The sequence below is a fragment of the Salarias fasciatus genome, unplaced genomic scaffold (assembly GCF_902148845.1).
Source record: "Salarias fasciatus unplaced genomic scaffold, fSalaFa1.1, whole genome shotgun sequence".
NCBI classification, from domain to species: domain Eukaryota; kingdom Metazoa; phylum Chordata; class Actinopteri; order Blenniiformes; family Blenniidae; genus Salarias; species Salarias fasciatus.
This window is the reverse complement of record NW_021941376.1, coordinates 748,307-775,053: the sequence shown is the minus strand read 5'-3', so window position 1 is coordinate 775,053 and position 26,747 is coordinate 748,307. Positions and strand designations below refer to the sequence as shown.

Sequence of the window (26,747 nt, the reverse complement as noted above, 5' to 3'; positions counted from 1 at the left end):
GTCAGCTGCCGTGGTCTCATTCAGGAGGGGAAATGTGTGGAAATGGAAGGAGAATGAAGGGGGGGGACGTGCACGCTCAGCATCCTGCTGCATGTTTTGGGGACATTGTTTCACCTTATGTAACCCGTGAAGCCGTTGTCGGCGCTGCAGCTCTGGATGAGGGGTTCCGCTGCGGTACCTGGAGCTCTTGATGCAGCGCTCTCTTGTAAACAAAAATATGTCAGCGGCTTGAGAGAAGCTGGTCTGACTCTTCTCTACAGGACCTCCCCAGGAACCTGAGCCAGTGATGTTAGAACTGGCCGAAGCTTTTTCTCTCCACATTGCTCCTCTCTTTCTTTTTTTACGGCATGTCCGACAGAGTCTGCTTCCAGCAGAGTCTCAGATCTGCGTCTCACGTCTGAGAGAGCCACAACAATAGCGCCCATTTTCCTCATCAGTCCGGTGCTGAATGGACAGCTGAAAACACGCTGCCGTTACTGGAGATGTGCTCTGGCCTCTCAGCAGATCTGAGCGCTGGAAGCTGCAGCAGAGGAGGAACTGATGAATCGTTGGTCGATCTAGCGTCACATGTGAAGGTGTTCTGCCTGCTGCTAACCTCAGGTGACCCGTCTTCATTCGCCCCCCTCAGCCCACTCCTGCGCCGGCTCCCGGCCCTGGACGCCGCCATGTCCCGGCAGACGGGGGTCTCGGAGCCGTCGTCATCGCCACTTGGATGCCTTGGCCTGGCAACCCCCCAACTCCAGACCCAGAAGCACCGCCGCCACTTCCCATGAGGCCACTACTAGAACGCAGCACGGCCGCTCTGTATGGAGCCTCCCACATATGAAGTAGGTCCACGTCTGCTCCTGTGTGGACAACAGACCCAAGTCCATCACAGACCACTCCAAGAGTGTACAACCCTCAAAATGAACCACAACCCTGAAACCCAAACTCATCCTGAACTGAAAGTCCAAAACCCAAACTGAAGCCCAACGACCTCCAAACTGAACCCCCTAAAGCCGAAACTGAACCCTTAAGCCCCCCCAAAAATCCAAACAGAACCCCCCAAACTACAAACCGAATGACAAAAAAACCCCAAGAAACCCCAAACTGAACATCAAACCCCAAACTGAACCCTGAAACCCCCCAAAAATCCAAACGGAACCCCCCAAACTACAAACTGAATGCCCAAAAACCCCAATAAACCCCAAACTGAACCCTCAAATCCCAAACTGAACCCTGAAACCCCAAACTGAACACCCCAAACCCCAAACTGAACCAGCTAAACCCCAAACTGAACCCTCAAATCCCAAACTGAACCAGCTAAACCCCAAACTGAACCCTCAAACCCCAAACTGAACCAGCTAAACCCCAAACTGAGCCCTCAAATCCCAAACTGAACCCTGAAACCCCAAACTGAACCAGCTAAACCCCAAACTGAACCCTCAAACCCCAAACTGAGCCAGCTAAACCCCAAACTGAAATCCCTAAACTGCAAACTGAATGTCCATAAACCTCAGCAAACCCCCAATTGAACCCTCAAACCCTAAACCGAACCCTCACACCCCAAACAGAACCCCAGAACCCCAAATGGAACCCCTTAAAAGAATACTCTGAAGATTTTGGACCCACGTCCTATCTCTATCATTTTTATAGTGAGACAAGATCATACATACCTTTATTGTCTCTCTGCCTCCAGTGGCTGGATCCCAGCTGTTAGCATCGTAGTTAGCTTAGCTCAATAGCTGGAGGTGAAGAGCAGACAGAGTCGGACTGACGAAAGTGGACAAAATATTCCTCACAGTGGTCCGGGGGACGGCGTGTTAGCACGTGAAGTAAATCCCAATGTTTATAAAAAAAAAATTTAAAAGACGTGTTTTCTTTTCAAATAACGTTTTGATACACAGACCTGCGCATGGCAGCGCTCCGTGGAAGGATATACCGGAGCACAGCGGCTAAGTCTATGGCTTCTACTGCTGTGCTCCGGTATATCCTTCCACGGAGCTCTGCCATGCGCAGGTCTGTGTATCAAAACGTTATTTGAAAAGAAAACACGTCTTTTAAATTTTTTTTTTATAAACATTGGGATTTACTTCACGTGCTAACACGCCGTCCCCCGGACCACTGTGAGGAATATTTTGTCCACTTTCGTCAGTCCGACTCTGTCTCCTCTTCACCTCCAGCTATTGAGCTAAGCTAACTACGATGCTAACAGCTGGGATCCAGCCACTGGAGGCAGAGAGACAATAAAGGTATGTATGATCTTGTCTCACTATAAAAATGATAGGGATAAGGCGTGGGTCCAAAATCTTCGGAGTATTCCTTTAACCCCAAACTGAACCCTCAGAACCCCAAACAGAACCCCTTAACCCCAAACAGAACCCCTTAACCCTAAACTGATCACCCTAACCCCAAACTGAACCTTCAAACCCCAAACTGAGCCGTAAAGGCCTTTCAGGCTTCAGTGGTTCATAGATCAGCCACAGTGAAGCATTTTGAGAGGAAGTTGTTCTGGAGCTGGTCTGAGTCTGGTCTGGAGCTGGTCTGGAGCTGGTCTGGGTCTGTGAGGGCTGAGCACATGAAGTTCCCTGTTTCTATAAAATATCTGATTTTGTTTTTGCGGGACGTGAGCAGCTAACTCCAAAACTGTGCTCTTCCTCAGTGGACATGGAAGATGAAGATGGGACTTGTCTGCTTGATGTCTTGTGGTGAGTGCTATCCTCTCACTGGTTGAAGTAAACACCACCCAGAGGTGGATGTTTCACATAGAGATTGACCTTAAAGTACATTTTTTTGAAGAGATCACAAATCGAACAAATGCATTTAAAATGTAACTGAAAAGACAGATGTTATCTACACACTGAAATATTCAGCATCTTTGACATGTTTCTGGTAATTTCATTCTGACAAAAAAGCGAAAACGTCTGATGTTGTAAACCATTTTCAGAGTCAAAACAGAATTATCAGCAGGTAAAATAAAAGTGTTGAACAAGTCCCATTCTGCTCGACAAATATGTTTCTAAAGGTCTTATTGACAGGAAGTTCTCACCAGACGTTGCTAACACGCCGTGGGTGGAGGAGGTGGTGCAGCCGGTGGCGGTCGTGGAGGTGAAGTCATGTGGTGGACTGACGGAGTTTGAATGCCGACACCAGCAGGAGAGTTTTTGGAGCAGGAGACCAGAGAGAAGGTCCAGGATGTGGACGAGTGGACTGGGTTTGGACCAGGTGGAGGAGGTCTCTGAGCTCTCTCTGACCTCCTCCACACGTGGCGTGTTCGCAGCGTCGGGTGAAAACTCGCCACTCTCCTGTAAGCCATGAAGGCACCGTTCTTCCTCCGGGTTTATCTTCCCGGCCTCAGGATCTGGAGAAGTTCCTGGCCGTGTTCAGTCTGGTTTCTGCACCAAATATTCAGCCACCTCATTTTATTCCTCTTGCTATTTGCAGTGACCCTCAAGCCCTGAACGACTTCCTTCATGGGACCAATGAGGTAAAAAGAAAACAAAATGTTTTGAAAAGTGGTATAAATGTTCATTTTGTGATGCGCTGGACGCTGTGGGAGAGAAGGCTGGAATGTAAGAGGACTTCTGGGCCTGAATGGTCTCTGTGCTCACCAGCTGCAGACTGAAGACCTGCTCATCAGCGCCTCCTCTGGGGAGCCGTCCCTCTTCACCGAGGCCCCGGTGAGTGTCTGGATTTTCGTTTCCCCTCCTCTTCGCTGTCACTAATCACACCGGCCTCCTCCTCCAGAGCCCCGTCTCTCTGCTGGGGGACGGCGGGGACTCCCCGGACACGCCTCCACCCGGCTGTGTGGACTTGTCCTTCCTGGAGGAGGCGCTGCTCTCATCTCCAGAGGGTGGAGCCGACCTGCTGCTGGAGGCCAAGAAAGGAGTGGAGGAGGTGGAGGTGGAGGTGGCCTGTGACATTCTCCAGCAGAGCCTGCAGGAGGCCGAGATCACCGAGCAGACCATGGCTCTGGAGGCAGATCTGGCTCAGACCGGGGACGGGCTGTCCCTGTACTCACCGGCCCCCCTGCTGCCTTTCATACCCAAGGCCGTGACGCTGCCCGTCGCCTCGGCGTTGCCCAGAGACACGCAGGCAGCGGTGGAGCCCCCCCAGCCCTCCCTCTTGGCCGTGGGGCCGGGATGTCCGTCCCTGAAACCCGCCGCCCCTCCTCCGCTGATGGGCCTGCTTCCCGGAAACGTGTTCCCTGCTCCTCCTCCAGAGACCTCCTTCTCTCTGAGTCCAGCCCAAGGCTCCAGCATGATCATCCACAAGGCCGTGGCCGGCGCCGCCAGCCGTCCGCTCGTCACCCCAGCACTGAGAGCGACGACCACGGCGGCGGCGCCGGGCGCCGTCCCGCAGCGGGCCCCTCTCCCCATCCAGCCCAAACTGCCCGTCAGCATTCAGCCCCGGTTGGTTCAGATCAGCCCCAAACCCTCTGGGCAGAAGCCCGCTCCCGGAATCACTTTTGTCCCTGGGACGGCTCCGTCCAATATTTTACTGTCCCAGTCCGCATCCCGAAAGAGCGCCATCCCGCCGGCGCAGAACGCCCAGCAGCTCCCCAAGCCGCTCAGCCTGCAGCTGGTCAACCAGGGCGCCTCCTTCCTGCTACAGCCTCAGGGACTCTTCCAGGCCCAGAACCAGCTCCTCGTCCCGGGCCAGTCCCCCGTCACCATATCACAGGCAGCTGGTGCAGCTCGGCCGCTGCTGACCCCGGGTCTCCCGGGCCCGTCGGTTCACGGTGTGACCCCCTCCGCTGGCCAGCTAGTGGACGGCTCTCAGATCCTGACCGTGCCCCAGAGGCAGCTGAACTTCGGCCCCGTCTTCGCCACGCCCACGGGGCAGCTGGCGCTGCGCCAGGCCACGGTGCTATCAGGACCTTTGCAGCTGCAGTCGGCGCCCGCCGCCGTCTTCCAAATGCCGGCACAGCTGGCCGGAGCCTACACCCCGGGGGGCCCGGGTCAACGGGCCACCCTGGTCCACAGTCCTGCTCTTGGAAACCACATCACGTTGATCAACAGTTCAGGGGTGCTTCCGTCAGACCTGACTTCCATCTCCATCGTTAACGGGCCGCCGGTGGTTCAGGGGCTGCCGTTCGCCGCGCAGACGGCGGCTTCTCAGCCGGACCGGCAGCCGAGTCTGCAGCAGGCGTCTGTCGTGCTGCTGCCGGACAGGAGCGTTCAGGAGGAGAGCCGCTCAGGTCCCACCTTCCACCAGCTGCAACAGGTGAGACTGGCGGGGTGGGATGGGGTGGGATGGGACAGGGCAGGGTGGGGCGGGGTGGGGCGTATCGGGGTCAGGTGGGGTGGGGGGCATTTGAAAAAGAGGCAGATGAGACGGTGTAAACATGATCCTCAAGCCAACAATGTGGAATACTAGTGGAGTCAACAGCAGACCAGCAAACAGCGCCGAGAGCAGGAAACCCAGACCTGTTGTCTGCTCAGCCTCACCTGTCTGTAATGTGTCCACTGTTAGCCGCTTTGTGTCCGCCGTTAGCCGCTTTGTGTCCGCCATTAGCCGCCGCTTTGTGTCTGCCGTTAGCCGCTTTGTGTCTGCCGTTAGCCGCTTTGTGTCCGCCATTAGCCGCCGCTTTGTGTCTGCTGTTAGCCGCTTTGTGTCTGCCGTTAGCCGCTTTGTGTCCGCCATTAGCCGCTTTGTGTCCGCCGTTAGCCGCTTTGTGTCCGCCGTTAGCCGCTTTCTGTCCGCTGTTAGCCGCCGCTTTGTGTCTGCTGTTAGCCGCCGCTTTGTGTCTGCTGTTAGCCGCTTTGTGTCTGCCGTTAGCCGCTTTGTGTCTGCCGTTAGCCGCTTTGTGTCCACCGTTAGCCGCTTTGTGTCCGCCATTAGCCGCCGCTTTGTGTCTGCTGTTAGCCGCTTTGTGTCTGCCGTTAGCCGCTTTGTGTCTGCCGTTAGCCGCTTTGTGTCCGCCATTAGCCGCCGCTTTGTGTCTGCTGTTAGCCGCTTTGTGTCTGCCGTTAGCCGCTTTGTGTCTGCCGTTAGCCGCTTTGTGTCTGCCGTTAGCCGCTTTGTGTCCGCCATTAGCCGCCGCTTTGTGTCTGCTGTTAGCCGCTTTGTGTCTGCCGTTAGCCGCTTTGTGTCTGCCGTTAGCCGCTTTGTGTCTGCCGTTAGCCGCTTTGTGTCCGCCGTTAGCCGCTTTGTGTCCGCCGTTAGCCGCTTTCTGTCCGCTGTTAGCCGCTTTGTGTCCGCCGTTAGCCACTTTGTGTCCGCCATTAGCCGCCGCTTTGTGTCTGCCGTTAGCCGCTTTGTGTCCGCCATTAGCTGCCGCTTTGTGTCCGCCGTTAGCCGCTTTGTGTCCGCCGTTAGCCACTTTGTGTCCACCGTTAGCCGCTTTGTGTCCGCCATTAGCCGCTTTGTGTCCGCCATTAGCCGCCGCTTTGTGTCCGCCGTTAGCCGCTTTGTGTCCGCCGTTAGCCGCTTTGTGTCCGCCATTAGCCGCCGCTTTGTGTCCGCCGTTAGCCGCTTTGTGTCCGGCGTTAGCCGCTTTGTCTCCGCCGTTAGACGCTTTGTCTCCGCCGTTAGCCGCTTTGTCTCCACTGTTAGCCGCTTTGTCTCCGCCATTAGCCGCTTTGTGTCCGCCGTTAGCCGCTTTGTGTCTGCCGTTAGCCGCTTTGTGTCCGGCATTAGCCGCTTTGTGTCCGCCGTTAGCCGCTTTGTGTCCGCCGTTAGCCGCTTTGTGTCCGCCGTTAGCCGCTTTGTCTCCGCCGTTAGACGCTTTGTCTCCGCCGTTAGCCGCTTTGTGTCCGCCGTTAGCCGCTTTGTGTCCGCCGTTAGCCGCTTTGTGTCCGCCGTTAGCCGCTTTGTCTCCGCCGTTAGCCGCTTTGTGTCCGCCGTTAGCCGCTTTGTGTCCGCCATTAGCCGCTTTGTGTCCGCCGTTAGCCGCTTTGTGTCCGCCGTTAGCCGCTTTGTGTCCGCCGTTAGCCGCTTTGTCTCCGCCGTTAGCCGCTTTGTGTCCGCCGTTAGCCGCTTTGTCTCCGCCGTTAGCCGCTTTGTCTCCGCCGTTAGACGCTTTGTCTCCGCCATTAGCCGCTTTGTGTCCGCCATTAGCCGCTTTGTGTCCGCCATTAGCCGCTTTGTGTCCGCCATTAGCCGCTTTGTGTCCGCCGTTAGCCGCTTTGTGTCCGCCGTTAGCCGCTTTGTGTCTGCCGTTAGGCGCTTTGTGTCCGCCGTTAGCCGCTTTGTGTCTGGCATTACCCGCTTTGTGTCCGTCGTTAGCTGCCTCACCAACTCGGCCAGAGTTACATGGCGACTCACAGTGGTTGTGAGTAAAGCCTTGAGATGCTATCTCACTGTAACAACAGACACAACAACGCCACTGAATACACCAATGCAGGGGGGGGATGCCCTTATTTGCCCCCCTGCCTTCTGAGTCTCAGACTGGCCATTTGAGAGGGGGCCAGCCGAGCCCTTCAGGACCAGGGCTCTGTTGAGGCTTACACTTATTTCATCTCCATAATGGGAAACAGAGGTCGACAGGAAGTGGAGCAGCTGCTGGACAAAGTCTGGACTGACAAGCTCTCTCTCTCTTATGCTGCATTTTGAACTCAGAAGTGTCTCAGAATGCTTGACAAGAAACAAATACAAATATTTCAAACATGTTCAAAATTCCACTGACTAATCTGCAAGACCCTCACAAAAGGAAGCTTTTTCAGTCCAGTTTGGAAAGTGTTTGTCTCAGACCAGTGAAACTGGGACTTGACACGTGGTTACTGAAACCCGAGGACACAAGTCCTTAATAACTGTATGAGGACCAAAGCTGCTCCTCCACCCGTCACGGTCAGACCCACTGCATGAACTGCTGAGCCGGTCTCTGAGCGGCCGGCCCCGGACCGACGGGGTTATGGGGAGGTTCTGGTGACTTGAGGCGGTATTACGGTGACTGTGGCATCTCTCTCTGCAGTCCTATGGACACGTTGTCCAGCAGGTGGCACTGCAGCCCACCTCCTCTCCCTCTGCAGCGCCAGTCCTCCAGTCCCCTCCGGAACCGACCCCGGCCCCCAGTCCAGCTGTGAAGACACCCCCAGGAGACGTGAGCCCGGCTGTGGAGGAGGAGACGGACTCCGTCAGCCCAAACCAGGCCTCCATGCAGCGTCTGCAACAGGTCAGAAAGGTCAGGCCGCCTCTTGAGCAGGAGTCTTCGCGGCAGTCTGGCAGTCAGATGGAGGATGAGGGGCTTTGTTGTCACTGCTGTAAAAACAGAACTTCATTGGTCTCAATCCGTCTCAGAAGCAGCAAAAGAATGCAGCGTCTTTAGTAAAGGGACGTGAAGAACACTGAAACTAAACTGTACTTCAGGTAAATGTGACTTTACAGGTCAGTCGTGTTAAAATTCCTAAAAAGACGATGCCGTCAGCTCGTCTCTGGTCCCTGTCCTCCAGGAAGCGCTGGATCCTCCCGTCTCACCGGAGTTGGTTGGAGCTCTGCCAGCCGTCCCCGTGGGGTTGCTCGGCTCGCCGGCCGCCGCCGACGCAGAGACCCGGCCAGCATCCGACGCCGTCTGCAGTCAGGACACCCGTCCCACAGTGTTGGACCAGTGTGTGGAGGTCTCCCCGCTGCGGTCCGATCCCGAGGACACGGCGTCGACCTGCTCCCCTGACCGGACTCCGGACCCCGGCAGGCTGGCCGGGCCTCCCTCCACTCTTCCCTTTTCTGACAGTTCAGTCTCGCAGACCACGACCCCCCAAGTATGCGTTGAGCCCCCGGTCCGGTACCCCGGCCCTCATCAGCTCCGGGTCTCACAGGCTTTATGTACCCAGCCTCCAGTCCAGGTCCAGACCTCGGTTTCTCAACCTCAGGTCACGTCGTCCATGTCCCAGCCGCGGTCGGGGGGCCGGCCGTCAGCCTCGCCCCCCCAGCGGCAGTCTGCTGCCCCGCCCGGAGAAGACCAGCCCGGCGTCCCACTGCACACACACAACAGTGAGTCCCTTCACGGCGTCCAGGGTGGCAGCAGCCAGACCGCCGGTCAGGGGATCAGTCCTCCTCCGCTGTGCTCCGAGTTAGGAACTGAATTTCAGAGAGAGCGGTCAGTACGACGACATTCAGGATCCACATATTTTCCATTTGGTGTCTCAGTGCTTCTCCCCTCAGCCAGCGCTGCCCGATGCTAGCTCCAGGTCACAACACTCAGGCTAACTCTGTTAGCCAAGTGCTAAGCGTCTTGTCACCCCACCGACCACACAGAGTTAGTCTTGGTCCGCTAACATCGCCTCCTTCAGGAAACGCAGCTCTCAACAGTGGGAGCGCTAATGCTCCGGCCTGGTTCAGTCCGACGCTCCAGCAGTAGGCCAGGCCTTCACTCTGCATGTGTTCTGCAGGAAACCTGCTAAGATGAGCCACTGTGCTAACAGGCATTGCTCACTAAGGCGTTGGAGGACATTGCAGTTCGTTTCATGGACTGATTAAGTGGAAAGATGAGGCTTCAGAAACGCCAGAACGAGACCTCCAGCAGGAAGTCTGCAAATAAAGAGCATTTAGAGCCAGTTGAGGACATGACTGAGCTGCTTTCCACCTCCAGGCCAGGAGACATTCAGACACGAAGCATCTCACCGTATAACCGATCACATTCAGGCTTCACAGCGGCTCACTGCTGCGTGAAACCACAAGTTAGCTCCGATAAAGTACATTTTCAGGAGCAAAGTAACTCCACTTCGTTTTCAGTGATTAATTACAACCCAAATGAAGTATACATCCTGAAGCACACCAGAGCACAGAGTTCCAGTTTCTACTGAAGCAACAGAAGTCACCAGACAAGACGAGAGCTCAGCATTTCCAGCCACGACATTAAATGAACTGCAATACCTTTAAAAGAGACTGACTGGGAAGCGCATGCAAGGCTGATTCTCAGGGACGAGTAACTTTACTCCTTTAGAGTACAAATGAGTAGAAACAGGAATAAATCACTGTCATTAACAGAGAGTGGTAATGACACCACTTTTTTAACCAAAGTTGATATGAAATGTAATCGTCATTTTCAGCAGATGGAGGGATGGATGGGAGGAAGGGAGGATGGGAGGATGAAGTAGACGAGCATCAGATACCATCAGGAAGTGAGCGTCCTCCACGCCCTGCCTCTAACATCCTGCCTGTTTCCTCCATCAGAGCCAGCAGCTGCCTCGGTTGTGGGGAGTGAATCATTTCCTCTCGATGTCCACCCCCCCTCTCCGGCGGCCCCGGGGGCCCCGGGTCAGAGGCCCCTGGCTCCCATGGAGGGTCCCCCGCTTCAGCCGGGCCAGCAGAGCAACGAGGTCTCACCACACTGACACACATGCATCCCAGCGCCATGGCCGTCTGTCCCTGGAACTCATCCTGAATGTCTTCCGCCAGCCGGCAGGTCCCCCGGAGCAGAGGACAGACGAGACGCCGGCGCCGGCAGGACGCAGACACAGGTGAAGGACTTCCCCGCTCCGGGCTCGCTGCAGGCGTCACAAACGAGGAGACTGGTTCTGAAAGAAGGAACCAACACAAACAGTCTTCACTGCATGTCCCTGTTTGCAGGCGTCTCCATATTATCGGCTGGATTGTTTCTGCACGGAAACAATCTGAACACGTTGGTGCCTCGCATCGATTTTCACCGACAATCCGATCAAATGATGTCTGCAGACTGTCAGGGACAGAGAGAGCAGAGAGAGCCTGATCCAGAACCAAACCGCTGCCTTTAAATGAACGCTGGTTCTGATGGGAAGCGGTCAGAAAACAGTCTGCTGGGGGGGGGGGGGGGGGGGGGGGGGGGGGGGGGGTTAGGTTAGAGGGACGATGACCGTCCCTCTGCAGCATGAGGAGAGGACACTGCAGCAGACTGAGCTACACGAGGCTCATGCAGCACCTGGTTGCCTCATGCAACACCTGGTTGCCACCTGGTTGCCTCATGCAGCACCTGGTTGCCTCATGCAGCACCTGGTTGCCTCATGCAGCACCTGGTTGCCACCTGGTTGCCTCATGCAGCACCTGGTTGCCACCTGGTTGCCTCATGCAGCACCTGGTTGCCTGATGCAGCACCTGGTTGCCTCATGCAGCACCTGGTTGCCACCTGGTTGCCTCATGCAGCACCTGGTTGCCTCATGCAGCACCTGGTTGCCTCATGCAGCACCTGGTTGCCTCATGCAGCACCTGGTTGCCACCTGGTTGCCTGATGCAGCACCTGGTTGCCTCATGCAGCACCTGGTTGCCACCTGGTTGCCTCATGCAGCACCTGGTTGCCTCATGCAGCACCTGGTTGCCTCATGCAGCACCTGGTTGCCTCATGCAGCACCTGGTTGCCTCATGCAGCACCTGGTTGCCTCATGCAGCACCTGGTTGCCTGAGCTGTTGTCAGCAGAAAGCAGCTGTAAAGCCAGGAGGGAACTAAACTGTGCCTCTTGACCTGGACTCTGACACTGAACTGGGAAACGGCGTGTTCCCAGGAGCAGCTAGCCCATCGCCAGTCAGTCCCCCACAGCTCCGCCCACTGCTGTCCTCTGTCCTCTGCTGAGACCACCGTGTCCCCCCTCAGGTTCCAGCAGCAGCTCTGCTCGGACCGTGCGGCGGCGCACAGCCCGCCGGTCGGCCCCGCCTTCTCCACGCTGAAGGACGCCGTTCGGCGCCTGCTGCCGTACCACGCCTGCGCCGGTCGCCTGCCCACCAAGGAGGACTTCGGTCTAGGTCAGTGAGCCGTGGTCTTGAGACGGAGCCAACCGGCTTTTATGGTCAGACTCCAGAACCCGGAGCTCAGACTGAATATTCATGCAGATTATTCAAATACGCACATCTGAAGAGAAACACCGAGTGAAGGGAGGTTTTCATGAGGCTATCACACCAACAGCGGGATGTTCAAAGCTCCAAAAGTCTGTTTTTCATGTTAGAGCTCCTTTAGTACCGTCCAGATGTCCTGCTGCGGGACAGTCCATCTGACTGGCTGCAGGACTGCCGTTATACTGCAAAACTGGAAGCGGTGGACCATACACTCGTGCGTGTGTGTGTGTACATATATACATATATATATATATATATATATATATATATATATATATATATATATATATATATATATATATATATATATATGTTTGGAGAGAGAGAGACTTCACTGAAGTCTTTGGTTTTATTACAGCAGTGGCAGTGAAGTCTGTCCATCAGTTTGTCCATCAGTTTGTCCATCAGTCTGTCCATCAGTCTGTCCATCAGTCTGTCCATCAGTCTGTCCATCAGTCTGTCCCAGCTGATCTGACTGCTGCCGTTTCCCTCCTCAGTGGACCAGGAGTTTGACACCGTCTCCGGTTTCCTGCTGAAACGCACCAAGGACATGATCAACAAATACAGGCAGCTGTTGGTTCGAGAAGCTCAGGTGAGGCACAGACGGCACCAAGGTGCATTTTCAATATTTGATCATGTGACATGACGGTCAAAATGTCAGAATGTACACCGTTATTTTTCTGTTCTGATGAAACTAAAGTCTGGGTCAAAGGTCATGCCCCTAATTAAGACCAAGAGGCACCTTTATTTTATTTATTTAACCTTTATTTAACCAGGGAGTCCTGGGGTGAGAACGTTTAACCATATAAATGCTATCTCAGAGGCGTCCCTACTCTGCTGGGTTTTTGGGTTTTTTGTGGTGCGAGTTGCTCTTTAGCTACATCTGACCATAAATACGACTCTCTGCATTAAATGACTTCAGTTTAACTCTCAAAACGTAAAATCTTTAAAGGACCTGTATCCTGCTTTTTTAGCTCGTCCAAACCCCATTATTGGCATTAACATGGTAAGAGTTTCTTTTTGGCGCTAAGGAAAAGTCATTTTGTGTGAAATAAAAGATTTTCTGGGGCTAATTCTGAAACCCGGAAGAGAAAACGCTCCGTTTCACTGAAAATCCCACCTCTCCCCCTGTGGACTTTGACTGACAGCTACTTCAACCAATCAGAGCTTCAAAACAAATACGTCATGCGTTAGCGTCTCTCAGGGCTAGCTTTAGCTCTTTAGCTCTAGCTTCTCTACACGCGAAGACACGCGAAAACGTCTTTTCCTGTGAGAAACTCACCAAGCGCAGACCCTCCAGACCCTCCAGACCCTTCGGACCCTCCAGACCCTCCAGACCCTCCAGACCCTTCGGACCCTCCAGACCCTCCAGACCCTCCAGACCCTCCAGACCCTCCAGACCCTCCAGACTCTTGCTTGATTGTGGCTTTCAGATGATGGTTAAAGTTTATCTCCGTAATCGGAGTTAGAAAAAAGCAGCAACGCTGATTGCCGAGGGCCTGCGGGGATGGGGGGGTGGGGGGGGGGGGGGTGGGAGGAGGAGTTCAGCTTTGTGTTGTACTCAGGTTTGAAGAGTTTCAAACGAGCTGTTTTCTACCCGAAGGGAGGGGCTGCTGTAGAGAGCAGCAGACTGGAGAGATTACTCAGACATGCGTGGAAGAAGGCAAATAACATTTTACAGGTGGTTTTAAAGGGAAATCAACTTTGTGGCATGCTGAAAACCAGAGGTGGGAGATTGGAGCCTGATCAAGTCATCTCCATGCCATGTTTTTGCTCTGACCATGTCTCACACCAGGTGAATCTAATCAACCCTGCTCCTCAGCTTGTCTGTAGTACATGGTGAGGGCAAAAACATGGCATGGAGATGACTTGATCAGGGTCCAATCTCCCACCTCTGCTGAAAACCTTAAAAAAAGTGGATTTTGTATGATATAGCTCCTTTAAATTAGTTTCTGAAACATATCAAACAATTAAAAAAAACTATAGTAATGAGAAATCTCCATGATCATTTACACAGTGCTTCTCCACAGAGAGCTGGAACTCAATCTCTGTAGATCCACTGGGTTTATGTTCAGGATCTGCAGTTTTAGTTTTGACGGTAATCCCGTCAGCTTTCCTGGTGAAGCTGCCGCCACTCCGGTTGTTACAGAACCGTTTCTCGGAGCTCTGTCTGGAACTGGCCTCTGCTCCTAAAGGAGCATGATTAAGAATCAGGAATCTGTCTGAATGGAATCTGACCGCTGTAAGATTCCAACGCTACATCAGCTCAGCTGAGGATCCGGTGCTCTGTCTGGCTGTAAAGCTGACCACAACGCAAGCTGGAAAGAAATTCATGAAACTGTTCCAATCCAGGCTGGAGGGGGTCAGGAGACAGATGGACCACTCTCGGCTCGGTCTTATTTCTGGAGGCGGCGGCAGATGTTGATGGTGCTCTGGGAAGTGGGCTGAAGGGGGCGCCGCTCCTCCAGCGGTGCCGGGCGCCGGGGTTCATGGCTGGGGAGGCGCTGTCGGCACCCATCAGCCACCTGGGCCTCCGAGCAGCGTGCTGCAAGAAGCACCCAGAAAGAAACGCATTGAATAAACAACAGAACAAACATGTTTCACAAAGAACTGTTCTTCCTGCTTTGGCTTTAGTCTGCCACACTGATTCAGTGCTTTGGTTCCAGCACACAGAAAACCACTTTTCTTTTAAAACATGCTTTACGGTCTTACCTTTCCTTCTAATGAACTGGAGAGAAAAGCAGGCAGGAAGAGCAGAAAGGTTTTCCTCAGAGGACGTCCACACAGCTCCACCCAGCAGGTCTTCTTCAGCTCCAGTCCGCTTTAGAGCAGGAGGGTTCCCTCGAGGTCGTCTCCAGCCGGCGGCTTTGGGTCAAACTGGAGAACGTCTCGTGTCGGATGTTCTGGGGACGGAGGACATGGTCCAGCCAGCAGGGCGGCGCTGTGCGACCAGGAAGATGCTCGGGGCTAGCCTGGCTCTGAGACCTTCACTGGAGACTGGCTGGGCCGCCTGGTGTTCTCCATGGTCCTCAGAGCCCCTGGTGTTCTCCATGGTCCTCAGAGCCCCTGGTGTTCTCCATGGTCCTCAGAGCCCCTGATGTTCTCCATGGTCCTCAGAGCCCCTGATGTTCTCCATGGTCCTCAGAGCCCCTGGTGTTCTCCATGGTCCTCAGAGCCCCTGATGTTCTCCATGGTCCTCAGAGCCCCTGATGTTCTCCATGGTCCTCAGAGCCCCTGGTGTTCTCCATGGTCCTCAGAGCCCCTGGTGTTCTCCATGGTCCTCAGAGCCCCTGGTGTTCTCCATGGTCCTCAGAGCCCCTGATGTTCTCCATGGTCCTCAGAGCCCCTGATGTTCTCCATGGTCCTCAGAGCCCCTGGTGTTCTCCATGGTCCTCAGAGCCCCTGATGTTCTCCATGGTCCTCAGAGCCCCTGATGTTCTCCATGGTCCTCAGAGCCCCTGGTGTTCTCCATGGTCCTCAGAGCCCCTGGTGTTCTCCATGGTCCTCAGAGCCCCTGGTGTTCTCCATGGTCCTCAGAGCCCCTGATGTTCTCCATGGTCCTCAGAGCCCCTGGTGTTCTCCATGGTCCTCAGAGCCCCTGATGTTCTCCATGGTCCTCAGAGCCCCTGGTGTTCTCCATGGTCCTCAGAGCCCCTGATGTTCTCCATGGTCCTCAGAGCCCCTGGTGTTCTCCATGGTCCTCAGAGCCCCTGATGTTCTCCATGGTCCTCAGAGCCCCTGGTGTTCTCCATGGTCCTCAGAGCCCCTGGTGTTCTCCATGGTCCTCAGAGCCCCTGGTGTTCTCCATGGTCCTCAGAGCCCCTGGTGTTCTCCATGGTCCTCAGAGCCCCTGGTGTTCTCCATGGTCCTCAGAGCCCCTGGTGTTCTCCATGGTTCTCAGAGCCCTGATGTTCTCCATGGTCCTCAGAGCCCCTGATGTTCTCCATGGTTCTCAGAGCCCTGATGTTCTCCATGGTCCTCAGAGCCCCTGGTGTTCTCCATGGTCCTCAGAGCCCCTGGTGTTCTCCATGGTCCTCAGAGCCCCTGGTGTTCTCCATGGTCCTCAGAGCCCTGCTATCAGAGCCAGACTGTGGTTCAGGGGCCTCGTTTCTGAGTCATACAGCAGAATGGAGAGGACAGCTAGGCTGGAGACCCAGAGCTTGGTCTTGGTGAGATGGTCTGGATCCAGAGTGGTTTCCAGAGGGACTGCTGAGCAGATGCTGCCAGAGCTCGTCTGCAGTCAATCTCTGATTTTAGGTCCTGCTGTCTGTCACCATGGACCCCAGAGACACAAAGTTCGTGACAAGCTCTATGATGTCACTCCCGGTCTGCATGGGAGGTGGATCTGGTCCATCACCAACATGCATAGACCTGCCCGATAAGGTTCATTAGGCCTTTTTTTGCATTCATGGTTTGGATTCGTATACACAGGCCAGAGGTTATTTTTCCTACCTTGACATGTTTCGGCTGCCAAGCTGCAGCCTTCCTCAGAAGTGTCACGTGATGTTGTCTGGTCAGCTGATTAATACAGGTTTTGGCGCCAGCTTCCTACTGGGTGCAGTAGGATGACAGCGCCATCTGCAGTCCGACTTCTTCAGTACTGTGTCCCAGGTATGGGAAAGTTGATAGCCCCCTCTGCCCGGTTCACAGTCTGGGGGGCGTTTCCGGATCTCGATGGCCTCCCTGATCCAGCGGTGGTACTTGTTGCTTTCCGTGCCGATGATCTGGGCATGGTCCCAGTCCATGAGGTGGTTTTCCCTCTTGCAGTGTTCGGAACTGGCAGACTTCAGCTGTTCCTGCTCTGCCTGTCGTTTGGAGGAGCGTGTGCACGCTTTAGATGTTTCTTTCTCGCATTCAGTGCGATGTTCTTTGGTCCTGATGTTGAAGGCTCTGCCAGTCTCCCCGACGTAGGATTTGTTGCACGACAAACAAGGTATTTCGTAAATGATATTGCATTTGTGTTGTGGCTCTATTTTGTCCTTGGGATGTACTAGTAACTGCCGTAGTTTTGTGTGTGGTTTTACTGGGGTGCTGAAGTTGTGCTTATTCATGGCCCGTTGTATTCTCTCTGTGATCCCTCTGATGTATGGAAGTGTCACCATGGCCCTGTTTGGTTTCTCAGTTTGTTTAGTTGTTGTTCTCTTTTTTGTGTCTTGGTTTTGTTTTGCTTGTTGGCGGCCTTTGTTTATGGCCCACATCGGATAGTTGCACTTTCGTAGTGCTTTTATGATGTGTTGTTCCTCCTCCTTTCTGTCTTCTTCCTGTGTGATTAGTTTTGTGCGTTCAAAAAGGGTTGTTACGACTGAAAGTTTGTGGTTAATGGGATGTTCTGACGTCCAAAGAAGGTATTGGTCTGTGTGAGCGGGTTTCCGATATATGTGAATTTTAATGCTGCCATCTTCCAGGTGTTTTATGTCCAGGTCCAGGAAATGTATGGTGCTGTCTGTTTCCTCTTGCCTAATGAACCTTATCGGACTACTAAGAACGAATCATGGACAAACCTGTGTCAAAGAGTTCCGCTGCATGGAGCAGCTGGAACAGAAGAGAGCGCGTTTCCGGAATCACCTGAGATTCAACCTGCGGTGCCGAGACGAAGGCATCATACCATCAAGCCTGGATTTAAAGAACCCCATACCAACGCAGAACGCGGACAGAATCGTGAGGAGAGCGCAAAGTGCATTGCTACAGGAAAGGATCTGCTGCACGGCAAACAAGGTGAAAGAAATCAACTTGTCACTAGCACAAAAAACGGCACATTTCAGACAGACATACAATATGGACAAGGACACATACAAGCTGATAGAAACACATCTGAAGCACGCACACGAATGGCAGTTCGCAGAAGCCAAACATCGCCAAGTTAGGAAATTAGAAACACTAATCCAAAATAAACAAGCCAGGGAACGTAACACGCACGACGTAGCATCCAGGAAGTGGGTGCACAACATCTCCAGTCGCTCTTTAACCACCACGGAGCAAAGCGTTTTAGCCCGGGGTCTGAACTCTGCCATCACACCCGCTAAAATTCTGTACGACGATTACATTTTAGCTACTGAAATAGCGTGCAAATCAACAGAAGACCAGGGGAAAAAGTCAGAACTATGAAACGAAATAGCAGGCATTTTAAAATCCGCAAAGCTACCACCAGCCAACATGACTAAGGAGGAGGTGAAAGCAGCACAAACACTCGCCAAAGACAAGAGCATCACCATATTACCAGCAGACAAGGGGAGAGCCACAGTAATAATGAACACGGAGCATTATGAAAAGCACATGGATACTATGCTACAAGATTCCAATACATATGAGATTCTACAGAAAGACCCAACTGAAGACAAAAAGAAGTCCCTGAAATCACTACTCAACCCCCTTCTCAATGAAGAAAAAATAAGTAAGGAGACATACAATCATCTCATCCCCACAGCAAGCATCACTCCTATGGAACCCCCAAGATACACAAACCTGGAACACCGCTGAGACCCATTGTGGATAGCATCGGGTCTGTGACGTACAATCTGTCTGAAGCTCTGGTCGACCTCATAAGACCACTCCTTGGCCTCACAGACCAACACTGTAAAAATGCCAAGCAACTGGCCCAGGAACTGAAGGACATAACAATTCAAAAAGATGAAATATTCATCTCACATGATGTGGTTTCTTTATTCACAAAAACTCCCATAAACGTCACAATACACATCGTACATAATCGCCTCAAGGAGGACAAATCATTAAAAAGAAGGACCCCACTCACTGTCGAGGACATCACAAGGCTCCTGGAATTCGTCTCCACCTCCACCTACTTCCAGTATCAGGGTACCATCTACAGGCAGAAGGAGGGGTTCGCAATGGGGGGTCCGCTGTCTGCCATAATGAGCGGCTTCTTCATGGAAGACCTTGAAGCCCGGGCCCTGGAGACAGTCCCACCACACTGCGGCCTTTCCCTCTGGAAGAGGTACCTGGATGACATTTTGGAAATAACAAGGAAAGGACACACACAAGAACTCACGGATCATCTCAACACACTGGATGACACAAACAACATCAAGTTCACCCACGAAGAGGAAACAGACAGCACCATACATTTCCTGGACCTGGACATAAAGCACCTGGAAGATGGCAGCATTAAAATCCACATATACCGGAAACCCGCTCACACAGACCAATACCTCCTCTGGACGTCAGAACATCCCATTAACCACAAACTTTCAGTCGTAACAACCCTTTTTGAACGCACAAAACTAATCACACAGGAAGAAGACAGAAAGGAGGAGGAACAACACATCATAAAAGCACTACGAAAGTGCAACTATCCGATGTGGGCCATAAACAAAGGCCGCCAACAAGCAAAACAAAACCAAGACACAAAAAAGAGAACAACAACTAAACAAACTGAGAAACCAAACAGGGCCATGGTGACACTTCCATACATCAGAGGGATCACAGAGAGAATACAACGGGCCATGAATAAGCACAACATCAGCACCCCAGTAAAACCACACACAAAACTACAGCAGTTACTAGTACATCCCAAGGACAAAATAGAGCCACAACACAAATGCAATATTATTTACGAAATACCTTGTTTGTCGTGCAACAAATCCTACGTCGGGGAGACTGGCAGAGCCTTGAACATCAGGACCAAAGAACATCGCACTGAATGCGAGAAAGAAACATCTAAAGCGTGCACACGCTCCTCCAAACGACAGGCAGAGCAGGAACAGCTGAAGTCTGCCATTTCCGAACACTGCAAGAGGGAAAACCACCTCATGGACTGGGACCATGCCCAGATCATCGGCACGGAAAGCAACAAGTACCACCGCTGGATCAGGGAGGCCATCGAGATCCGGAAACGCCCCCCAGACTGTGAACCGGGCAGAGGGGGCTATCAACTTTCCCATACCTGGGACACAGTACTGAAGAAGTCGGACTGCAGATGGCGCTGTCGTCCTACTGCACCCAGTAGGAAGCTGGCGCCAAAACCCGTATTAATCAGCCGACCAGACAACATCACGTGACACTTCTGAGGAAGGCTGCAGCTTGGCAGCCGAAACATGTCAAGGTAGGAAAAATAACCTCTGGCCTGTGTATACGAATCCAAACCATGAATGCATGGACCTGGTTTGAGTCCAGCTCCCCTGGAGCCGAGCTGTGCTCCTCCTCACGGTGAAGCCCAGAGCGTCTCAGCTGACTGCAGGCTGTCTGAGCAGGATGGCGTCGTCAGCGTATTCCAGGTCCGTCAGGTGGTCGCTGCCACATGACAGAGGAAATGTGGCGCAGTGGACCAGTGGATCAGCTCCAGTCCAGACCCACAGGGCCGGACCCGGACTCGGCTTTCAGCCAGTGCAAACGTTCCACTGGAACCTGAGAGAGAAGCGTGGAGCGGGTTCTGGTCAGGAGGAAGGAAAAGTGCTTGAGGGCAGCTGCATACCGTAAAGCGTAAAGAGCAGCCATGTTGAACAGGTCATACTTACAAAATGCTCAATAAAAGATCTGTGGTGACTCCGTCACAGCAAGGGCCACAACCTGAGGACTACACACAGGAAGTGTTGAATATGTTTTGTTTGATTGAAAATAGAAATATATTTATATATATATATATATATTTCTGACACAAAATGATAGCAGGCTGAGAGTGATCTGCAGCAGCTTGTTTTCCACTCCACTCATGTCAATCAATCAATCAATCAATTTATTTTTGTATAGCCCAGTATCACAACAACAGTTGCCTCAGAGGGCTTCAAGATGTTACATTTGTCGGTAAAAGTAAAAACAGTGAATAAGCATAATGGTAATATGTCAATATTTACAGTCCCTTCATGTCCCTGAAGCGGGGCAGGCAGGACGTTGTCTGATGGCTTCTGCCCTGGTTTCCACAGCAGGACAGTCCGTCAGCGGAGATGGTGATGCTGGAGCGCCTCTTCCTCCAGGCCGAGCGCCACGCCTTAGTGGAGGACAGACGGCGAGCTCGCAGAGACCCAGGTATGGACATTCAGGCACAGACACGTCTTTGGCAGCTGCAGCCTGGGATGATGTGGAGAACGCCGTGGTGCCGGGTCGGGTTCGTCTGGTTCCATGTTTGTGTCGGGACGCCTCCTGCCTGGAGAGGAGAGAACATGCAGAGACCTGTCTCTGGAGGACGGACAGTTCCAACGAGGACAGGCTGAGACAGCCGGCCACAGTGAGCTCCGACGGCTGGTTTTTACCGTGTGTGTTCTCTGTCGGGGAAGGTGTGACGGAGCTGTGTGGAGCAGAGTCAGGTTCTGGATCACACCGTCAAAACGCTGTGGACGGAGGAAGGGGGGCTGCCGCTGCTCCAGGACCTGTGGAGCAGCGGGGCTCCAACCAGACCCCGATGGAGCCCCGCTGCTCCAGGACCTGTGGAGCAGCGGGGCTCCAACCAGACCCCGATGGAGCCCCGCTGCTCCAGGATCTGTGGAGCAGCGGGGCTCCAACCAGACCCCGATGGAGCCCCGCTGCTCCAGGACCTGTGGAGCAGATCTCCCTTTAATTTGAACTCAGCTTCACTGAGTCAGCCCCAGTCCGACACAGCCACCCGAGGGTTAGGGTTAGGGTTAGGGGTTAGGGGTTAGGGGTTAGGGGTTAGGGTTAGTAGTACACTCTAGTAGACTCTTTCACCGAGGAAGTCTGACGGGTCCTCGTGAGCAAGATACTGTATTTAGGTTCTCGACTGGACTGAACCACAGCTGGAAGTGAGTCTGAAAGACCACAGCTGCCTCTTCTGCCCAGATGTTAAAGGGGACTGTCCCTGTCCTGTCCCTGTCCCTGTCCTGGTCCTGACCCTGTCCTGACCCTGTCCTTACACATCACTGCACTGAACCACACCTAAATAAAAGACTGTGGACAGGAACAACTCCATTGTAGACGGAAAGAACCTGCAGAACCAGACTCAGAGGGGACAGTGTGTGACCCCTGCAGACGGGGGACACCTCCGCTGGTCCACAGCAGACGTCGTCCCGTCAGGGAAGGTTCCACTGCTCCCGGTCCGGCAGGCGGTCCTCTGGATGTGAGTTCTGGAGTGATCAGGAGTGCTCTGGGGCCTGGTGAGAGGCCTGGTGAGAGAGTGATCAGGAGTGCTCTGGGGCCTGGTGAGAGAGTGATCAGGAGTGCTCTGGGGCCTGGTGAGAGGCCTGGTGAGAGAGCGATCAGGAGTGCTCTGGGGCCTGGTGAGAGAGTGATCAGGAGTGCTCTGGGGCCTGGTGAGAGAGTGATCAGGAGTGCTCTGGGGCCTGGTGAGAGGCCTGGTGAGAGAGCGATCAGGAGTGCTCTGGGGCCTGGTGAGAGGCCTGGTGAGAGAGTGATCAGGAGTGCTCTAGGGCCTGGTGAGAGAGTGATCAGGAGTGCTCTGGGGCCTGGTGAGAGGCCTGGTGAGAGAGCGATCAGGAGTGCTCTGGGGCCTGGTGAGAGGCCTGGTGAGAGAGTGATCAGGAGTGCTCTGGGGCCTGGTGAGAGAGTGATCAGGAGTGCTCTGGGGCCTGGTGAGAGAGTGATCAGGAGTGCTCTGGGGCCTGGTGAGAGGCCTGGTGAGAGAGTGATCAGGAGTGCTCTGGGGCCTGGTGAGAGAGCGATCAGGAGTGCTCTGGGGCCTGGTGAGAGAGTGATCAGGAGTGCTCTGGGGCCTGGTGAGAGAGTGATCAGGAGTGCTCTGGGGCCTGGTGAGAGAGTGATCAGGAGTGCTCTGGGGCCTGGTGAGAGGCCTGGTGAGAGAGCGATCAGGAGTGCTCTGGGGCCTGGTGAGAGAGTGATCAGGAGTGCTCTGGGGCCTGGTGAGAGGCCTGGTGAGAGAGCGATCAGGAGTGCTCTGGGGCCGGGTGAGAGAGTGATCAGGAGTGCTCTGGGGCCTGGTGAGAGGCCTGGTGAGAGAGCGATCAGGAGTGCTCTGGGGCCTGGTGAGAGAGTGATCAGGAGTGCTCTGGGGCCTGGTGAGAGGCCTGGTGAGAGAGCGATCAGGAGTGCTCTGGGGCCGGGTGAGAGAGTGATCAGGAGTGCTCTGGGGCCTGGTGAGAGGCCTGGTGAGAGAGCGATCAGGAGTGCTCTGGGGCCTGGTGAGAGAGTGATCAGGAGTGCTCTGGGGCCTGGTGAGAGAGCGATCAGGAGTGCTCTGGGGCCTGGTGAGAGAGCGATCAGGAGTGCTCTGGGGCCTGGTGAGAGAGTGATCAGGAGTGCTCTGGGGCCTGGTGAGAGAGTGATCAGGAGTGCTCTGGGGCCTGGTGAGAGAGCGATCAGGAGTGCTCTGGGGCCTGGTGAGAGAGTGATCAGGAGTGCTCTGGGGCCTGGTGAGAGAGTGATCAGGAGTGCTCTGGGGCCTGGTGAGAGGCCTGGTGAGAGAGCGATCAGGAGTGCTCTGGGGCCTGGTGAGAGAGTGATCAGGAGTGCTCTGGGGCCTGGTGACCCCCACAGTGCCCCCTGGCGTTTGAACCACGCTGCTGCCTCAGACTGACCGGCGAACTCGTCTTCCTTGCAGAGACCTTCCTGACGGCCTTGGCCCCGCCCCCCCACGCCGCCCAGTCCTCCTGCAGCCCCGCCTCCCCGCCGGCCTGGACCCGGCTGTCCGACCGGCCTCCGGGACTGAAGACGTACCGGTCCAGCTCCCGCGGCGCGCTCAGACTCACCATCAAGCAGGAGTCCGGCTCCCGGAAGGTGGTCCACAACTCGGCCTGGGACCCCGGACTGAAGAGGGACCACACGGGCCAGCTGGCCAACGGGGGCGGAGCCGCGATGGAGCACGGCCCCGAGCCTCCCGGCGGATCCCCTCGGCAGCCTCGGCAACGCCAGATGTCCAACGGCCACTCCTGCGAGGACGCCCCACAGGAAGCGCCCGTCTCCAGATCCAACACCCCAGGTCCTCCTTCTGCGCCGGAGCCGGACCTCCAGCCGCCCCCCAGAGACGTCAGCGCCCCAAAACTGAGATGTTGCAGGTTGGACGCTTCTCCTGGGCCTCCGCCCGTCCCAGAGGACCACGTGCTGAGCGAACACCTGCAGAGCGCCATCGACAGCATCCTGGAGCTGCAGCGCCTGCAGGGCCCCTCTGCGGCCCCGGGCAGGGCCCCGAGCAGGGCCCCGGCCGGACCCCCGCCAGACCAGCCTCTCACCAGCATCCTGGAGGGACACCTGTGAGGCACCAGACACAGAAACGTCCCGGGCGTGTCAACACGAAGACATGGTCCTTCTGACTGTCAGAGGACGGAAGAACAGGGACAGAGAGGCGCTATGCAGGAAGGCCGGACAGCAGCGCCCTCTGCTGGCCCGCCGTGTGACACCCTTCACTGAGAACAGCAGCTCTGCTGTTTCAGCGGTAGACCCGTCATACGTCAGCTCGCCGTGACCTCCGACAGCTCGCCGTGACCTCCGACAGCTCGCCGTGACCTCCGACAGCTCGCCGTCACCTCCGACAGCTCGCCGCGACCTCCGACAGCTCGCCGCGACCTCCGACAGCTCGCCGTGACCTCGGTCAGCTGACAGCTTCTCATACTGAGGATGAAGGAACTGGAAGAACTGAGATTATTCAGTAGTTTTTTATGAAATGTGAGCCGTCTGCTGCAGAGTGCCGAGCTTCCAGGGTACTTATTTTGGTAATCTGTGCCAACTGTGTTTTCGCATTGAGAAGGGTGTGTGTGTGTGTGTGTGTGTGTGTGTGTGTGTGTGTCCTGCAGGCTCCATCAGCTCGGCTTAAAGAATGAACTCCAAAGACGGAGTGACTGGCTCCACCCTGGACTCACCAGCACACACCTTGTGTGTGTCCTCTCTGGAAGCAGCACACACTCTCCAGGCCAGCCCTGCTCACACACACCACTGATCCGTCGTGTGTGTTTTCACATGCAAGCAATAAAGAAGGTTTGTTGGGAGCAGAGAGGAGGAAGAGGAGGAAGAGGAGGAGGACAGAACAGGAAGTGGGTGAGCAAGAGCAGGAATAGAAGCTGGACTTGTCTGTACAGTCGTGAAGCTGTCCTCCCTGAAGACGAGCAGCTGAGGGTCTGCAGCTCCTTTTGTCCTTTAACACCTTTAAAACCGTCTTTGCTCCAGAAAGTCCTTCCAGCAGCCGGGCGCTGTCCCCTGCAGGACCGTTTGAGACGAAGACAAGACCTGCTTTATCTGAGCCTGCAGAACCCGCAATAACCAGCAGACTGTGTGTGTGTGTGTGTGTGTGTGTGTGTTCCTACATGAACCTGTATACCTGTGTCTCCTCAGCCTCAGATCAGCTCTCCGGTGGATTTTACTGGGAGGGATTCTGTGTGTACATGTGACCTCAGTTTGGACTTGCAGGCTCAGCCCTGTCAGGCCGCCTGTCCCGTGTTTGCATCGTATTTCCTCACAAACCTTTCAGTTCCACCTGCTCAGTGATTCTGCAGAACACTGGAGAACACTGGAGAACACTGGAGAACACTGGAGAACCTGCTGAAGGTCAGCCTGCGAGTCCAGACTGAGGCCAAAACAATCCCCCTCTGGAAACCAGCTTCAGCCCAACTTCAGCCCAACTTCAGCAGGAAGCAGCACCTGCAACCAGAGGAGGAGGAGGAGCAGGAGGAGGAGGAGGAGGAGGAAGAGGAAGAGGAGATCAGGAGGAAGAGGAGGAGATCAGGAGGAAGAGGAGGAGATCAGGAGGAAGAGGAGGAGATCTGCTACCAGCTGCAGGGAGGATGAAGGTCTGATGGTCGCTTCCTACGGTTAATATGCAGTAATTCAGATCTGAAACTCTGCGGCAGCTGGGACACACACACACACACACACACACACACACACACACACACACACACACACACACACACACACACACACACACACACACACACACACACCCTTTGTAACAGGTCTCCCAGATTCCGACGCTCGTCCTGTCCCTGAACGCCTCTCAGCTGTCTGTCCCGCCTGAAGACAACAGTCTGACTCACGGACGTCCTTCAGCCTCGGACTCTCCCGTCTAAAACAGCAACATTCACCATCTGACCCCGTGAACTGTCCTCCCGCCATGTCCCTGTCCCTGTCCCCGTCCCTGAAGCTCCGTCCATCCAGCTTCAACCGCTGATCCAGGACCTGGTGGCGGGGCAGCAGTCTGGCCTAGACCTCCTGTCCCCAGACCTTCTGTCCCCAGACCTCCTGTCCCCAGACCTTCTGTCCCCAGACCTTCTGTCCCCAGACCTCCTGTCCCCAGACCTTCTGTCCCCAGACCTCCTGTCCCCACACCTCCTGTCCCCAGACCTTCCTTGAGGATCCCAAGGCGTTCCCAGTCCAGCCGAGACATAGTCCCTCCAGAGTGTCCTGGTCTTCCCCGGGTCCTCCTCCTGGTGGGACATGTCCAGGTCTCCTCCCAGGGAGGCTCCAGGAGGTTCCATCCTGAAGAGGAGCTGAGCTCCTCACTGCTCCTCTCCATGTGGAGGAGCAGCGGCTCTACTCCCAGCTCCTCCCCCTAGTGATGTAGCTCCTCCCCCTAGTGATGTAGCTCCTCCCCCTAGTGATGTAGCTCCTCCCTGATGACGTAGCTCCTCCATCTGTCTCTACGGGAGCGTCTTGCCACCCAACAGGAGGAACTTCACTCAAACCGCCCCAGTGCATGATGGTCCAGGTTCCATGAAGCCAACAGAACAACATCATCTGCAAAATGCAGAGATGAAATCCTGTGGTTCCCAAACCAGACCCCCTCCAGCTCCTGGTCCCTGAACCAGACCCCCTCCAGCTCCTGGTCCCCGAACCAGACCCCCTCCAGCGCCTGGTCCCTGAACCAGACCCCCTCCAGCTCCTGGTCCCCGAACCAGTCCCCCTCCAGCGCCTGGTCCCTGAACCAGACCCCCTCCAGCGCCTGGTCCCCGAACCAGACCCCCTCCAGCGCCTGGTCCCTGAACCAGACCCCCTCCAGCGCCTGGTCCCCGAACCAGACCCCCTCCAGCTCCTGGTCCCCGAACCAGACCCCCTCCAGCTCCTGGTCCCCGAACCAGACCCCCTCCAGCTCCTGGTCCCCGAACCAGACCCCCTCCAGCGCCTGGTCCCCGAACCAGACCCCCTCCAGCTCCTGG

At 54.9% G+C, this 26,747-nt stretch overlaps 1 protein-coding gene across 1 annotated transcript; it reads left to right on the top strand.

The window, feature by feature from the left end:
* Positions 1-760: 760 nt before the first annotated feature.
* On the top strand, positions 761-23,856 carry LOC115385239 (BRD4-interacting chromatin-remodeling complex-associated protein). Its single transcript, XM_030087203.1, has 13 exons — positions 761-827; positions 2,642-2,687; positions 3,424-3,466; positions 3,594-3,659; positions 3,727-5,205; positions 7,895-8,095; positions 8,373-8,910; positions 10,093-10,238; positions 10,318-10,379; positions 11,483-11,631; positions 12,219-12,313; positions 20,598-20,700; positions 23,204-23,856. Coding segments are annotated over exons 1-13 (3,582 nt in total). The 5' UTR covers positions 761-826.
* The last annotated feature ends 2,891 nt before the right edge of the window (positions 23,857-26,747 follow it).

Excerpts from the sequence above, each read along its gene's own strand:
- LOC115385239 (XM_030087203.1), top strand. Across the intron at positions 8,911-10,092 it reads CCCACTGCACACACACAACA|AGCCAGCAGCTGCCTCGGTT; the intron begins GTGAGTCCCTTC and ends TTCCTCCATCAG. Across the intron at positions 10,380-11,482 it reads CCGGCAGGACGCAGACACAG|GTTCCAGCAGCAGCTCTGCT; the intron begins GTGAAGGACTTC and ends GTCCCCCCTCAG.